This window comes from Cuculus canorus, chromosome 1 (genome assembly GCF_017976375.1).
Source record: "Cuculus canorus isolate bCucCan1 chromosome 1, bCucCan1.pri, whole genome shotgun sequence".
Lineage (NCBI taxonomy): Eukaryota > Metazoa > Chordata > Aves > Cuculiformes > Cuculidae > Cuculus > Cuculus canorus.
Genome location: NC_071401.1, coordinates 134,587,368 through 134,604,273, shown reverse-complemented (window position 1 = coordinate 134,604,273; position 16,906 = coordinate 134,587,368). Strand labels below are relative to the sequence as shown.

Genomic DNA, 16,906 nt, shown 5'->3' with positions numbered 1-16,906 from the left:
AAGCCAGAGGGTGAGGTACAGGTGGGAGGTGGGGCTGATAAGGGACTGGGCTCAAACACACACTTAAGTTAGGTGCTGCACTGGTTAGCAAATGCAGGCCCACGCATATTAACCAAGTCTTCCTCTGGCATCTTAGGGCACTTGTTTGGGACACTGGAGCATTTATCAGGGCAGCTGCCAGAATCCAGAAATGGCTTTCTTTTTCTGATGCAAGATTTTAGCCTGTGTGGTTAGGCAAAAATCTAGACAACATGGAGTACATGCATAAAACAAACTGAGAAAGACACTCTAATATGACAGGCATTTTCCCAGACAATGTTATGATTTTTGGTTCAGAGTCAGGTCTTCTGGAGGTTCTGGGTCAGCAGTTCCAAAAACTGACAAGAAACTTTTGTACATAGTGGTCAGGCTTATGCTGAGTGGCATCCACTTGTGAAACCATACTTTGAAAAGCACATTTAGTTCACAGCGCTCCCTTCATTGAGCTCTGTCTGAACTGTTCAAACCCAAGCCCTTGCTGTCGAGGACATTGGCCTAGAACTCCTGAAGAAGCAGCCAATTTCCCAGAGATGTCGAACAGTCCTGCAGATTCTACTGACTTTCCTAAGGTCATTTAACGAGCCAATTACTACAAGTGGAACTTTGCATGAACAGGTGGTGTAAGCACTTGCAATGTCGTTCTAAAGGATTCCCCTATGACACGAGACTTTTACTACGAGAGATGCCATGAAAAGGATCCCAGAGAAAGCGACAAGGGTTGCCCATCAGCATGTACAGCTCATAACAAGGACAATGCTGTGTGGTTTATTAATTACTCGTAGAGGGTAAGCAAGATGGAGGGAACGTTTCCCAAGAGTAAAATTGCACCAAATCTTTCTGAAGGTTGTAATTATTTCTCCCCAGTTTTGACTGCTGCTCAGTGCCACAAGGATGGCAACCAAGGTAAGTTATTTTTGTTCCACCATAAACGTCACCCTCCAGGGGCTGACTAAAATTAATGATAGGCCTGAGTGACAAAGCTCAGGGCTTGGACAAGTCTGGATACAAAGCAGAAAACCATGAGCTTTTAACTGTATCTTTTTGGCTCTGTAGCATGATTTACTTAGGAACACATAGAGGACACCTCTAGCATATAGTATGTAACACAATGCCTGCTACACAAATGAAGAGCCGTTATGGCGCAACACTGGTTTTGGCAATTCCTCTAGCATGCTTTCCCTGGACTACATTTGACTCATATCAGAACATGGCCTGAATGCATGGCTTTTGTGGATTTGAAGTCAAGACTTTGTTTAAGCTTGCCTTAGTTTGTATCTTGAATAATTTCAATAATTAACTAATTAATTATCAACCATCTTTTAACTAAAAAGAACCATTTGGTTTTACATTTCAAAATAGCATGGAGAGTATCTTTTGTGTCAGTATTTGCTAACAAGTGATTTAGATTCAGGGCTTTCAGGTTTTATTATAATTTTCTCTTTCCACTTTTGTTTGAGTAATGCTGACCAAATTGGTTAAAAGCATAATTTGGATTTAATACACTTAAGAGACTCCTCAAGAAAACTCTTTGCTGTCCCCTGACCAATGTTTTGAACACAGTCAAATCCTATCCCACATATATAAAAGGTTCAGGCAGATGGCAGGCAGTCTTGTACTGTAATACCCTGGGAAACACTGGGGTTAATTTGAGTGCTCTGTAATTCTCCTGCCTTGATCGAGCAGAAGCTGAACCCCTAATTTGGTCGTTGTGGCAATACTACCCTATGATACATTTAAAATATATCCCTTTCCTGGATAACAAAATGTACAGCAGCAATTCTTTCCAGTTATGCCAAAAAAGGTTGAAAAGTCGAAGTAGCTCCACAAAAGATGGGAAGAAGGTATCCCCCAGCATTCTGAGTTTCATAGACAGTAACAATAGCGCCAAATTTGTAAACTTCGTAAAAATGACATCATTCTCCTATTCTTGCTGTTGCTCATAATTTGAACTCTTCCTTCTGTAAATACAATTGTGACTAACTCCACTTTTGTGGAGGTACCAGCTGCGCTTGTAAACTCTTTAAGGAAGCTTAACCTGTACAGTGTGAAGAACCCCAGCCATGAAGCTGCTTTGCAATGGTTGTGGAAGAAGGGCCACATCCACGCAGCAGCAGATACAAGTGTCACAGCTGCAGGCTTCTTGTCTATACTGAGGCTGCTATGTGCCACCATCAAAAAATGCCAGGACATTGGTTTTTATTTACGTTCTTCTCCTGGGAAATCCTAAGCAAATTTGAGACAATTGAAGTTTAGTTACATCCACCTCATGCTATTTTAGCTTTATTTTAACTTTACTGGTTTATCATCTTCAGTTCTACAATCTTCAGCTAAGAGAATGGCTGGCTCAGTACACAGTTCACAAAGCAAATGAACAAACAGATAAGCAAAACTCCAAACCTCCACAGTGTGTCAGTCCGTATAAGGTGTAGCCTTTATGGCAGAGACATTCAAAGCTTCCAGGGTAGTTGATGCAGGTGTGATCACAGGTCCTTTCGAAGGAACACTCATCTATATCTGAATTAATGGAAAAAAACATTAAGGAATTAGAATTCAGTTAAACTGAATGGCTGGAATTTCACACTCAGTTGCAACATCTGGTTACTGATAAAGTATCAGATCGCATCCCAGGTAAAATCTGGATAAAATATCATTCTCATTACTCTAGTGCATTATAAAGAAAGGACTTGTGTGTACGTGGAATAAGGCAAGAAAAGAAAAAAACTGAAGGCTGCATTCTGTATGTTCACCATTAGGTGGCAACCTTTAACTTCTGATCATATTCACCCATCAGGGCTGTTAGGGGTGTTAGGTTTTTTGGCGTTAGCACCATGGAAAAAAGTTTTGGGTTGAATCAAATCATTCTCTCTTTCATTGCCCATTCCTCTGATATACTGCCCACCAGCAAGTCTGCTTGCAGACTTTTGCTCTGCCTATGTTGGACTGTACAGATTGTACAACAGGGTAAGCAAAATAGCACCTGAGAATAAGCCAGTATTAGGGAACAGATGGGCTGCACCTAAGACACAGGAAATCTTAGCCTAAAGTCCACATTCTACTTAATTTAAGAAATTTGACCTTCTCCTCTTGAAAAAGTCAGGCATCTCTAATTATTGCTGCTCACTAGTGTGAAACTCTTATTTCCATAGCCTCTTCCATCCAGCAGTCTATGAAGAGAGCAATTAACAGCACATTGCTTCGAAGACAGTTCAAAGATTTTGCTGAGCAGGGTGATACAAAGGTTTATTTGACAGCAGGTTTTATTTGACAGGTTTTATATGACAGAACAGACTTGCTGAAAACTATCACGTTAAAGGTACCTTAAACAGCAATGTGTGCAAAATAACTTGAGTGAATTTTATCTTCAAACTGTTTTTTAAAAAATCCTCTTCAGTAATACATTTTTCTGTTAAAAGGTCAGAGAAATTAATACAGTGGTATTACTTGAGACTGGCAATTTCAACAAATCTCATTCCTTCAGTATTCCTGAGGTATAAATGAATGGAATAGTATTCCTCTACTAGCTTGCACACTTTCTAGAGTTACGTATTAAGAACATAACCTGAGCAACACCATTACTATATATAACTCGGTCCATGCCTGCTTAGAAAGCTGTGGGTGCTCGAAAAAACTTGAAAACTCACCAGTACTCAAGGGTTTACTATCCAATTCCTATATCCAAGTATTATATATATAGTTTTGATGTTTAATGAAACATTCAGGGTCTCATCCCGCTATTATAAATAAAAATACTTCAACAACTATAAAAATTAAGATCTTGTGTAAGTGTACACACACTCCAAATCTGTGTGAGAGTTTATACACAAATGTAGAATGCTGCAAACAGCTACATTTTATATGATCTCCAGCGTTAAGTGTTTCAAAACATTCACAAAAAAAGCGCATGCACAACGTGGAAAGTAACTGTTCAGGCAAATGCATAACATAAAATGAAATACACATGATGAATAAAAATCCATGCTATCCAGTTTTATGTGTGTATCACAATCAGTTTTTATGATCAAGCAGCAAAAAAGGGGACAACTATGATTTTATCTTTTTTACATCATTTAATTTTTAATGCATTTTAGAATATCATTATTTGAGTTCTGAAAGTTATTCATTTGTAAGATTTCCTTTATAATTTTGAAAATATGCAGCTTTTGAATACACATAAATGGCACACTGTTTCATTTTTTTCTAAGTAAATACATAAAGTAAAATAATTTGGGAATGAACACTGCAGTTATAGTGTTCATTCATTTTATAGTGTTCAGTCATTTTCTGGCCTCTGACCTACCTTGGAAGGCTCTTTGTCAAAAATAATTTAATATTTCTCAATAGTGATCTTATCCTGTCCTAGTTTAGTGAATGGGATTTATGCCTTGCTTTCACACATACTGCTTTGAGTTGTTCCATATTATGGCTTACGCCTTCACAAGCTTTTCTTCACATTAAGAAGGATGCATATCCCTCTTTGCCTGTGGAAACACCACTGCCTAATAACATGACCGATCATCTGCTTTTCGAGTAACAGGCATGCACGATGGACAAATGCATTTCTATTACACAAAATGTCAACTACTTATAAACTTATATTGCTTACACTGGCTTGCAGAGATGCTGAAATACTTTTATTATAATACAAAGACCAGACTTAAAAGCTTTTTTACCATTTAAACCCCTCATCCCACCTCCTGCTGCTGTTCTCATAAATTCAACCTCTGCTGAATTCAGCATCTTGCTTTGGCTGATTGAGGGTGGAAAGCCTTGCTTAACACCATGCCCCTCAGCCCCCTCTCTTGCCTGTGGAAGGTAAGGTTAGACACCGCCCAAGGGACTGAGCTTTCTGCAGTACCCTATCTACAGAATTACCAGTCCCCTGAGGAATTCAGCACTGGTCATAGAAAACGGAAAAATATGCACCACATACTCTTCACTAAGAGGAACTGGTGGTGCAATACAGGACGCTGAAATCCTCTTGCTTCTTTTTTCTTTTTTTAACCTCTGAAATTTGTGCTCTGGCCACTGTTATCCCATGGCTCCCAGAAACTTTGAAGTTGGCTCCTGGTGGTCCACAATACTCCTCTATATCTACCCTGCAAGGATGTGCCCCCTGATGATATGGGTCTATCTCCTAAGAGACTGAGGAGCAGGGTGTTACACCTGGTTTCAAATTCACAGCCCCGGCTTTCAAGTCCTGCTTACCACATGACTGGAAATGAACATAGGTATCTAAGTCTTGTCTCCTCTGTACAACGCTACACAATCTGGTAGTGTCATCTACTGAAGTGAAGCCCAAACATACAAAAGCAGAGATGTGGCAGGTTACAGCTAGAGAACTGAGAACAAATAATTGCCTTACCAGTTTTGTGGTCCCCCCAGCCGCATGTACAGAACTCAAATGCACGCATACATTTCTGTATGGGCTAACTCTAAATTTCCTCCCTCTCATATACAAAAAGAAATACTGAGAAATTAGCTTTCTGCGTCTGACGCTCTCTTAAACTACTTAAAATTTTTTAAATTACATTTCTGAATTGTTTTAACATGAAAAGTCAAAATGTTTTGTTTTCCAGGAACTGTAGTAGAAAATTTGAACTTGGAGTTCCTATTCTATTTTTAGTTGAATTTGGCATAAATTCACAAATAGTTCAAGCTATCTCAGAACATTTTAGATTTGCTAATGCACTTAATTGACATCAAACACATACTTCTAGCTTTCACGTAGTAAAAAAATCATATTCATGTGATTGTGTCATTACACATATTAAGAGACATCTTCATAGTTAACTGGTTCAAGCTTATGGCAACTATGAGACTAAATCAATCTTCAATATCACATGATTAGTTTCCTGCCAAAGGATGGCTTTTTTTTGGACTGCTAATGGTAGCATATAAATTCTAAGATTATAACCTCCCTACTTCTCAGCAGGCAACCCAGTGAAAGTGCCAAGTTCAGGAGTTGGAGCAGGTGACCTCCACCACTGATTTACGTGCACACTGTCAGTCCCTACCCTCTCTGCAGCTACTCTATGATGTCCTGTACCACTAAGAGCTCTCCTTCCAATCGCTGTTTCCAAGACATCAAGGCATCATCTCAGGCTAAATAAAGTCCAACACCTCTTCTATCAATCCACGTTCTCATCTCCAAAGAGGATGTTTCTGCTGTGGAAGCACTCCTTTATTATTCCCTAGAAGGGATTCCACTCAAAGAGATTGGTCAATGGTTTAATAAAAGAGCAGGATTTCCCTGTGTTTTCGAGGGAAGTGATTGCTGCCAATGGTGATCATGGTTCATAATAGTTGTATGTCTCTGTTCCTATTATTTCAAGTCAGTATTTGGATTTTGTCGTGGATTTTTCAATCATACTTAGAAATTTTTTTTTTTTAGTTCATGCTTTCACATAGTAAACGATCCCATAATGATCTTTAAGTTTCTTGAATATAATGCTTGTTAGCGGGTGTCTGCTTGTCAATACTGGAAAATAAATTCTTCCACCTATCTCCAGAAGGGAGCTACCACAGATCAAATCTCTTCTAAGCTTCCTCACACAGACGTGTCTCAGAGGTGACCTGAGGGAGCAGGGAGAAAACAGCTCATTTTCCATGCTCATTCAAGTCCCTGCCTTTTCCACTGATGCTGCCAGTAGACTCCCAGTTACAGTAGCACCAATTGTTCCAGTGGCTTGTGTGATGTGGACACTGACTCATTTGTGGATATGCAGTGCAGGGCACCAATAAGCCATCACACAGTAATGATTTTTAAGTTTGAAACTTAGCTGGATTCCTACCAGCAACTCTGAAGCAAAAGGCTCCTTTTTGCACTCTTTCCAGTCCTCAAATGCAGTCCCCTGTATTCCTGATTGTCATTGCTTTTTTCTCTAAAATAAATTTCAGAGTAATTAAAAGTAACTAGTCATAAGGAAATTAAAGCGTAATGCAGGACATTCCCAAGAGCACTAGAATAGCAAGCAAGTCAATGCTAAACACAAACAGGTGAGGCAAATATAAAGGTGTTTTGAGGACTGCAAACTGTTGCAACTCCCTGCAAGAATGTACACATGCAAAATTCACTTGCACGGGGGACACATGTCATTGTTGTGATTCCAGAACTGAACAATTCAATGCCCAATTTTCCGAATCTCATATTAAAAATTTACTGCTAAAATAAAGATTTTGCCCTCTATTTCTTTCTTACTATAATTTTGTTTGTTAAAACCAGTAAGTCAAGAAACTGGTTAGAGAAATCTAATGGTTATCACTACAGCTTTTCTCTGAGACATAAATTAATCAAGGTTAATTTATGAAACTGGGAGCCTCCTTCCAAAACACAGTCCACATATGATACTTGAATAATAGTTTGGTCTTGCTGGTTGGAGTATTTTTCATGTGGTCTGAAAATAAACACAGCAAGGGGAGATCACTGTTATTTGATGGGGCTATTTGTGCTACAGAGAACAAGACAGAAGGGACTAAAAGACAAACATACAATCATAGAATCACCACGTTGGATCATCGAGTCCAACCATTCCTATTTGCCACTAAACCATGTCTCTGAGCACCTCGTCTACCCGTCTTTTAAATACCTCCAGGGATGGTGACTCAAATGCCTCCCTGGGCAGCCTCTACCAGCACCCCATGACCCTTTCTGTGATTTTTTTTTTTTCTGATATCCCGTCTGAACCTCCCCTGGCACAGCTTGAGGCCATTCCCCCTTGTCCTGTCCCTTGTCATTTGAGAGAAGAGGCCAGCACCCTCCTCTCTACAACCTTCTTTCAGGTAGTTGTAGAAAGCACTAAGGTCTCCCCTCAGCCTCCTCTTCTCAAGACTAAACAACCCCAGTTTCCTCAGTTGCTCCTCGTAAGACTTGTTCTCCAGTCCCTTCACCAGCTTCATTGCTCTTCTCCGGACACGCTTCAGAGCCTCAACATCCTTCTTGTAGTGAGAGGCCCAGAATTGAACACAGTATTCAAGATGTGGTCTCACCAGTGCTGAGTACAAGGGCAGAATCACCTCTCTGGACCTACTGGCCACACTGTTTCTGATACAAACCAAGATGCCATTGGCCTTCTTGGCCACCTGGGCACACTGCTGGCTCATGTTCAGTCAGCTATCAACCAAGACCCCCAGGCTCTTCTCCTCCATGCAGCTTTCTAGCCACTCTTCTCCTAGTCTGTTGCACTGCACAGGGTTGCTGTGCCCCAAGTGCAGGACTCAGCATTTGGCCTTGTTAAACCTCATGCCGTTGGCCTCAGCCCAGTGGTCCAGCCTGCTCAGATCCCTTTGGAGAGCTTCCCTACCCACCAGCTGATGGAAACTTCCTTTGTCGTCTGCAAACTTGCTAAGGGTGCACTCACTGCCTTCATCCAGGTCATTGATAAAGATATTGAACAGGACTGGACCCGTTATAACAGAGATTTGGGACAGAGCACAGACTGCAATGATTCTGGGCACTGTAAGTAAAGAACTCATCTTCAATTTGTCTGTGTGCAGTGAGGCAGGACATGAATTATACACTAGATCTCTGCATGTATGCAAAATATACATATTAGATTTAAATATACTATTTCAAATAGAAATAAAATAGAAAATAAATACTTTCTGCTTAGAAACAGAAAGTAAAATGAAAAGGAAATATCTATCATCATCAGAAGTGACTCAAGACACCCTGAATGCTGGTAGATCACTTAGTTGAAAACAGTCACAATGTTACAGTCATACTTTGAGGTGCTATCACAGTCATGACTCTTCCAGGTTAGCTTTAAGTATACTCTCATTATGGCAGCAAAGCTTTATATAAATCTTATAACTGCTACTCGGGATGTTGTGAAAAACATACACAGCAAAGAACCTTGGCTTTTCAGATTCATGGGTTAGTAGTGTTTGACCCACAAGCTGGAAGCGATGGCCGCAGTGTCCCAATGTCCCAGCAAAGCCATTGCTTAGTACAGTGCAGTTATCTCCTAATATGGCCCTATTTTCCTAATCCAAAAGTGTACAATACAGAGTTTTATTTTGTCTGTCTCACACATCCTTGGTTTATTTTTAATCCCCAAGCCAAATGTGGACGCAGTGTGGTGTACCCTACTCAACTGATTGTGCACACAAATCAAACTCAAGGCTAGTCAGAACGTCTTCTGTTCACATTTCTCGGCTTCCAAGTCACCCGCTCCTCTGAGAAACAGCATTTCCTTTTTCTTATTCATTAAGTACACAGGCATAGAAACTCTGAAGAAGTGTTACATGATGTTTTTAAAATAAACACTAATGCTTTTTTATATGTATTTTGGCTGAAAGTTATTTTCTGTCTTCCTCCTCTCCCCTCTTACTTCTTCAGGGAGGTGATACCACCCATGTAATGTTGTTCACCTTACTAGCCAGTGCTGTTTCCAACAATATTTGACAGACATTAGGGAAACCACATATCTTAATCTGAGTGGTTGCTGGACCATAGGGAGTCGTGATTCAAGCTATGTTCTCTAACAGATGCTGGTTTAAATTCAGTATTGGGAAAGGTATTATTTTGCTTCAACGGTCATATGATGGCGTTTCCACTACATCTCACGTTTTCTGATCCACAGTGACTTATCCCTGTTCACAGTCAGTAAAAATGCATCCTCCATCTGAGAACGTAACTCTCCAATACACAACCAACATTGACCAGAAGGAATGGCTTATAGCTCATGTCTCCTTATGTTTCAAAGTCTGTAACAATAAAACCACTGAAGAGGAAGCACGGAAAGACGTAGTAATGTACAAACTTTCTACTTCATTACCTTCCCAGTGAGTGCTTCTGGAGCAGGCCTACACAAAGGGGACCTCCTCACCCCAACCCCAAACCTTTTAAAAGTAATTGAAAAAACACACCCATTTAGACTTCCCACTGCATTACTGACTTGCAATCAAGTCAACTTGATGCTGAGACTTAATAACATACTAATGACCTGCAGAAAAAACAGATCTGGTATTAATTGCTGCACTTTTAATGTGAATGTAAATGCCTAAGTAGCATAGTCACATGTTGTATTTCAGAAATTTAAGTGGGATACTGTTCATTATGACTTAGATCAGAGCATTTATTTATTTAAGAATTTTATTGCTCACAGTTAACTATGTGATTAGTGAAGAGCAAATGCAACACACCAATCAGGGAATGAAAGACTTCTGAAGGAAATTGGTTCTGCTCGCAAGGAAATGTGCTTTTTATTAGAGATGATTTGTTCTTATTATGCAAAGTGGTAGTAAAATAAATATATGTATAAAAACTGCAAAAGAAGCATGCAAAATATACTTGAGACAGTAGCAATAAATAATTAGAAACCTATGACTTACTATGTAAGCATTTCACAGAGTAAGCATTTAAAGGATTTCACAGTGTCCAATGAAATGAGTATTACTCAGTTTCAGGGACATGCACACAGTAGCAGTCAGTGGCAAATTCTGCAGAATCTTTGGTTTCTACTCCCTCCAATACAGGTAAGACCACTGCTCCATGCATTATTTAAACACGCTGCCACAATTCAGTTCAGGAACAGAAATTTGCTTGTAGCAAATTAGAGCTAATCTGTTTTTCCCACACCAGGCAAAGCATTTCGTCGTACCCTTGATTCACTCAAACTAAACAGTATGTCTCTGATCTCTAGCAACAGATCGGGCAGAAATGCTGCAAGAAGGCCCGTGTCTTGGTCCACATGGAAACCATGGAAATCAATGAGGGCCTGCAGCAGCACCAGGGTCATGCAGATGTGCCGCCAGTCACTCTCCCACTGGAAGGATCTGGATTCAATTTTGCTTCTGCTTTGAAACCAACATAAGGTACTTGCTGCTCCAGGGGGCAACACTTTCTAGCATGGCAGTTGCTTAACATGGACTTCAGTGACTACACACATTCTTTTGGTTCAGCACACCGAAGGGGCTACTTTCTTGTAAGCTACTTAGCAGCCTGAGCTTCGGCCACAGCAGCAGGGCCTCCAAGGTCCTCAATCTGCCCCTCAATCAAAGCTCTTCCAGACTGGCCAAGCAAGAAGTGCTCTGTCCAACAGTCAAATGTCATGGAAGATGCAACTAGGCCATAGTTTCCACTTGTTTAATCCAGCATCGTGTGCAACATCTGGAGTGTGAATTCAATCCCCTCCAATCCACAGTTGTACTAAGGACCGTCAGTGTTACCAGCTACCTAGTTCTGCCTCACAGCCTCAGTATCCTTTTATGTCTGTATGTTCTTAGTCAGTAGAGTGAGATCCTGGAAAAACCTTGTTTTCATCTTCCTCACGGCCCACCTGTACCCACAGTAAGTTCAAGAACATGTTATCTCTGTTCTTGAGGCTGTCAAGCTGCTGATCATTCTTAAGACAGGATGTGTCTTCATACAGTACTAAATGCACAGTTAACACTCTATAGCTCTGGTACAAGTGCAGTGTAGGGAGGCACAGTTGTGTCTGTTGTTTATTATTGTGGTTTGATGATTTTAGATGTTCTTATTTTGCTCTAAGGAATATCTGGGCATCACTGATTTCTCTGTATGTTCTTACAGTTCTGTGTGCAAAGTTGAATGATGTCTTCCAAGTCCTAGCAATGTGGATAGAAACTGTATGCTTGTTTTGACAGCATGAGTATATTTAATGCCAGCAAGATGACCAAACTCATTTAGTCTGACCTGCACCTAAGCAGCCTCTAGTATTTTACTTGGTAACCTCCAAAAGCATTTTTTTCCAGAAAGGAATGTCTATGTGTTTTCCTGCACTGATATCAGTTTAAAATCATATTGATATTTGCTGATATGTTCATATTGATTGTGATCCTTTGGTAAAGGCTGAATAATTTATCTTAAAAGAGTGTAATGCACATCTGATCCTTCTAGGAATCAGGAAGTAGCTCTTGATATCCTTATATTATTTTGGTGTGTCTGAGGTTACACACAAGAAAGGATTCCAACTAAGTAGTTCCCTTGGGCTGACTGGCCGCCTCTATTAATTCATATCACTGGAGCAGCTCAGGTCCAAGACCGTAATCTTTTATTGACCCCTTCAGTCATTAGAGGAACTGCAGTAGCCAGATCCTTCTTTGATGCTACGCACCAATGGGATAACTCTTAACCCAGCAAACTCATCATCCTCATTAACATCAGAGCAACTGGTTTCCCACTGTTTACCTAGAAATTACAGCAAAGGCCATGGGAAGAACAAGACAGCACATTTGGGAGAGTCTTTAAAGGCAAATGGTAGCTCATTTTCTTTATCTCTGCTATCAGACCTTATCAAAATAGATAAGTGGCACTTTCCAGGGAAGGACTGTGGTTTCACTGGGGTTTGAAAACATAAGGAAAGCAAGTTAAAAGACTTGGCAATAAATTTGTAGGTCTAAACTGTTTGCTCACTCTCCAGAGTAAATACAATCCTTTCTTTAGGAACTCTTCCAAGGGAGTTTTATGTGATCTCACGTACCAACAAATTAATTTTCCTTTCTCTTTTCAGTTTTTTTCAAAAATTCTCTACTTAATTTTCTTCCACACAGAATCCACAAGCTCATTCTCTTCCACAAGCTTCCCTCAGGGCTTCCTCCGAGTCTGCAGAAATGGGGCTGCAGAACAACATCTTAATGCAGTAAATACCTAGTCCCTATGTTTTCCCCTTAATGCATGTGCCAAGTCAAGTGACCACCATATATACCTCTTCCTGTCAGCACTGCAGAGCCAATTCTGCTCCCAGTCAGTGAGTATGGTTTTGTTCTGCCTCATTCATCAGCCACAGAACTATTTGCTTGCTTTTAGATCACCAAAAGCTTTGCCTGAGGGGCTGGAAAGATTTATGGTTTTGGATGGAAACTGCAGAATTTCGCAGTTTCAGCCAGAAAAAAATTGGCAGCTAACTTAAGGGTCTTTGGGGGTATCTTTGACTACAGGTGGTGGGATTTGGCCCAGGTTTTTTTTACATTTCTATAATGAAATACATCATCACCAGCATTATTATTGTATTATTATTTCTCTGCTGCTGGGCAAAGAAAAAGGCTTTCAGTGTTTTTCCCTGCAGCATTATGAAGGACCTCACCACCTTTTTTTGTAAACAGCACCAAACTGAAATCCAGAATAACAGTAGAAAATTACCTGATAAATATCCTTTCTGGCAGATAATAATTTCTTCTAATGTTTTAAACAATGTTGTGCAAAACTACTTGTTAAATCTTGGTACTGCAAGAAAAGATGTGGCAGCTTTTGCCCATGCTGAGGAGGAAAAGGTGCATGGCCTTGGAAGCGCCAAGCCAAGCTTCCCTCTTCCTCCATTTCTTCAGCTGATGTGACCTGCTCAGCAATTGTGAATTTGGTCCTAGCAGAGAGAGGAATGAGAAAACTGATGCTGGGTCCTGAGGTTTTTGGAGTGCCAGACAGCAGTACATTTCATAACTAACGCGGTAAGCTTGTTTCTTCTGTGGAGACACTACCTTGTCACTTATATCAGGAAAGGCATCCAGAACTCTCCCTAGCCTAACTGTCCCTGACGCCTCCAACCATTATTTCAAACAACCCTGCCATGGCTTCTTCCTGTTCATGAAAACACTTGACAGATGACCTTAGTCAGCCTGGTGTTCAATTTAATTACCAGCTGCACTATATGTGTGAGGTTCTGGAGCAGGGGAAAGTCCATAGATCTCTGCTGTGACTGAAGATGGATCACCTCTTGCAAGCCTGCACTCCAAAGGTGCCCATATGCCTGGCTATGTGGCACCCTCTGTACATTGTCTCCTACAGACACCCCCAAGGCACCCTCAGATGGAGTATTCGTGTACTCCAAGAAAAGAAACTTGAGAGATTGACATCTGCCCTCAGACACAGGAAGGGGGCAGCAAAGGAAGAGCCCTCAAGCATGGGGACTCTTCCCAAAGGATTTGCAGAGAGACGCAAACACCAGACACAGCTCTGTAGATATTTACAAGTAGAGAAGTTAAAAAATAAAGGAATTATTTTTTGCAGGTGAGAAAGTTTGCTGAGGCTCTTACATAACATGAAAAAAACCTACTAATAACTGGACACAATGGCATAAAATTAGTAAGTCTGCCAAGGTCACAGACATGAACGGAGCCAAGAAAGGTGTTCTATAAAGGTACTTGGAAAGGAAGATTTCAAAGCATTACTGTTTTTTGCTATCAAGCTCATCACACTTAGCCTCACTGTAAGCTCATGGCATTTGCTTTCACATTACTTTCTCTCTTTACTATTATCCTTGTAAATAAAATTTTAAAATGACTTCTAAAGGATTTCTAAGAGATTTTAAAATGTGCTATAGGGATCTGAACCCAAGTAAAGCACTGCTATCTTGTAAATACAATTCAAGTTAATAGTATTAAAAAAATCATCAATACATTTAACAGTATTGCTAATTTTAAGAACCTATTGCTTCTAAAATCAATAGAAGATGAGTTGAACTAAGCACTTTGTCAGGTCACAGTTTTTTCCTATGAGCTACAAAATCTACCTATTATTGGACCACGAAGGACTGAAACCGCTTGGTGCAAGGCCATGTGCCAAAGAAAGTCCAAGTACATTTGCAACCTTTCGGTAATGGCAAACCAGAGAAAGGTCAACATAGCTATGATAAATAAGCCTGACTTAAGACTGTGCCTCCTAATGTTTAGCCTGGAGAATGAAAGTGCAACTAAAGTTGATGGTATTTGTGGTAAATCAAATCTGTTACATGTACTAGCACCAACAAAGCTTTAGCACTGTGGGCATCAGGACGTATAGCTCTTGGATGGGATTTATGTGATCTCATGTACCAACAAATTAATTTTCCCTTCTCTTTTCATTTTATTTAAAAATTTCTCTGTCTCTGCTTGAACACTTCATTGATCAGCCTTGTAACCACATCTTCATTGTTACATGAAAGGAGCAGGAACGTGCTAACAAATGCATTCCTCTGCTGATATGGGGAACCACCATCCCTGCTGCATTTCTGATATTCTCTTTATTTACTTCCTGCATTACAGACAGATCGTGTTTGACGCAAGGTTTCAAAATGGAATTATTTATGGTATGAAAATAAAGATCCTTTTAGGACAACTTGCCTGTATGGGTATTATTCCTACATGCAGCAACTGGACCCAATCAATTAGTGGCAGTACAAGGGCCTACAAACTATGATGGCTGAGTCAGCTGGGATACGAGGTAAAAGAACAAGAGATATGGAGACAAGAAAGGCAACAGGCTAAGTTTCTGTGTGATTAAGATCTTGAAATTGGAGACTGAAGTTGTGTTAATGCTTAGACTGTATGTAGACTCCCCAGACATTACCTTTACTCTTGGGTCTATGCTTACCTGTCCTAGCTCTTTCTCACCCCTCCCACCCCTCTCCATTACATGAGGGCTTTCTTCTGCTCAGGTTCTTCTATTCATCTCAGGAACCCTGTAGGAGGCAATTTGCTTTAGCTTCCATTATGTTTATCATCCTACCATTGTTTTGCTAGGACAATATAAAATGCAATTAAAGTCAATACTTTCCCAACAATTTTAAAGAAAACAAAGTACTTTCATCAAAACATTGCCAAGATTTTCTAAGCACACATGTATCGTTTTCCAAACCCAATCATTTTCCAAGGCAAAGGCAAGTTGAGTTATCTACTGCTATTATGGCAATGAACTTGCTACTATCGGGATAGGAGAAGCCGTATATCAAGAGTAGAAGTGCATTAAAAGAAAATTCAGGCAGGTTTATTTGTTTCCTATGAACATAAATATCTTTAGTTTAGTAGTCTGCACTCTGCTCAAGCCACTATTTACACAACTCTATAAGAGCAGCTTAGCAGCCTGATGAGACAACATAAAAAAAGCTTCACTTTCTCTGTATCAAGGAAAGAATATTCTCTCTATTCTACAATACACTTGATTTTTAGATGTAATTCTGAAAAGAGGAAGCTGTTCTCTTTGCTAAGGGTGTTTGTCTCTATCACCCTATAGTAGGAGCTGCTAGTGATACTTCTTGAAGGAGCAAGGGACTAGTCTGGGTGAAAACATGCCTAGTGTTATTTGATGGTGCTGAAAGAGTGAGTTCAACAACACAGTTTCAGTTTTCAACTGAAAACTCAAATGCAGCACTTCCCTTCATCTCCCTTGGTCTTAACTGTTCATTCCCAACTAACTTCAAGTTCTTGCTGAAGTAAGCGGACACTGAATATACACAAGAATTGCTGTTCTCTGGCTCTGCTTCAAAGCCTTGTTTAAAAACTCTGCCCAGAAAGGCTGGTTTCTCTGGAGTTGAGAAATGGCAGTTAACCCCTTGAAAATGCTAACAGAAATGTTTTGCAAGTATGCATCAAAAAAACCCACCCAGCAAACCCCTACAAGAAACTCTTCCATTCCATTACCTCTCAATGTTTGAGCTTAGATTTTTGTTTTCATCTTATGTGTCCTAACTAAGGTCTCATCTCCAAGTTACCAAAACAAGTAATAGCAGTTCATAACATGGCCACTGCAAGAAAATCACGTCCCTTTGTGGGAAAGGTAGACTTTTCTTCTCACTAGAACAAAATAAACAATACAGGCCACTTTCAAAATGCTCAGAAGTTTAAATGCAAGCACAGGAAAAGATAATCTTCTGAACATTTGGGATAGGGTTGTAATTTCATTGCAATTCTGTATAGCACTTAGTGCAAAGGATATCTGACCTTAATCAAGGTGACAGAATGATGGTGTGCAGTAATACGGCATTATCTCAACATGCACCACTGCAATAATGGAGTATAGATTTATATACATATATATACACACACACACACACATATAGTCTTTCTTGAGTTCTCTTTAAAAACAATTCCTATTGAATTACAGCTTTCAGCACTATTTATCAACAGATTATTGTTTGTGGAAGAATGCTACCTT

The 16,906-nt window shown here is 40.0% G+C and overlaps 1 protein-coding gene across 5 annotated transcripts in view; it reads right to left on the bottom strand.

Moving 5' to 3' along the window:
* Positions 1 to 16,906, bottom strand: part of SCUBE1 (signal peptide, CUB domain and EGF like domain containing 1) — a 205,502-nt gene that overhangs the window by 32,379 nt on the left and 156,217 nt on the right. For all 5 annotated transcript variants that reach the window (XM_054053837.1, XM_054053816.1, XM_054053822.1 and 2 more), the window contains one exon: positions 2,437 to 2,553. In XM_054053837.1, coding sequence (XP_053909812.1) covers positions 2,437 to 2,553 — 117 coding nt within the window. The remainder of the gene's footprint in view (positions 1 to 2,436; positions 2,554 to 16,906) is intronic.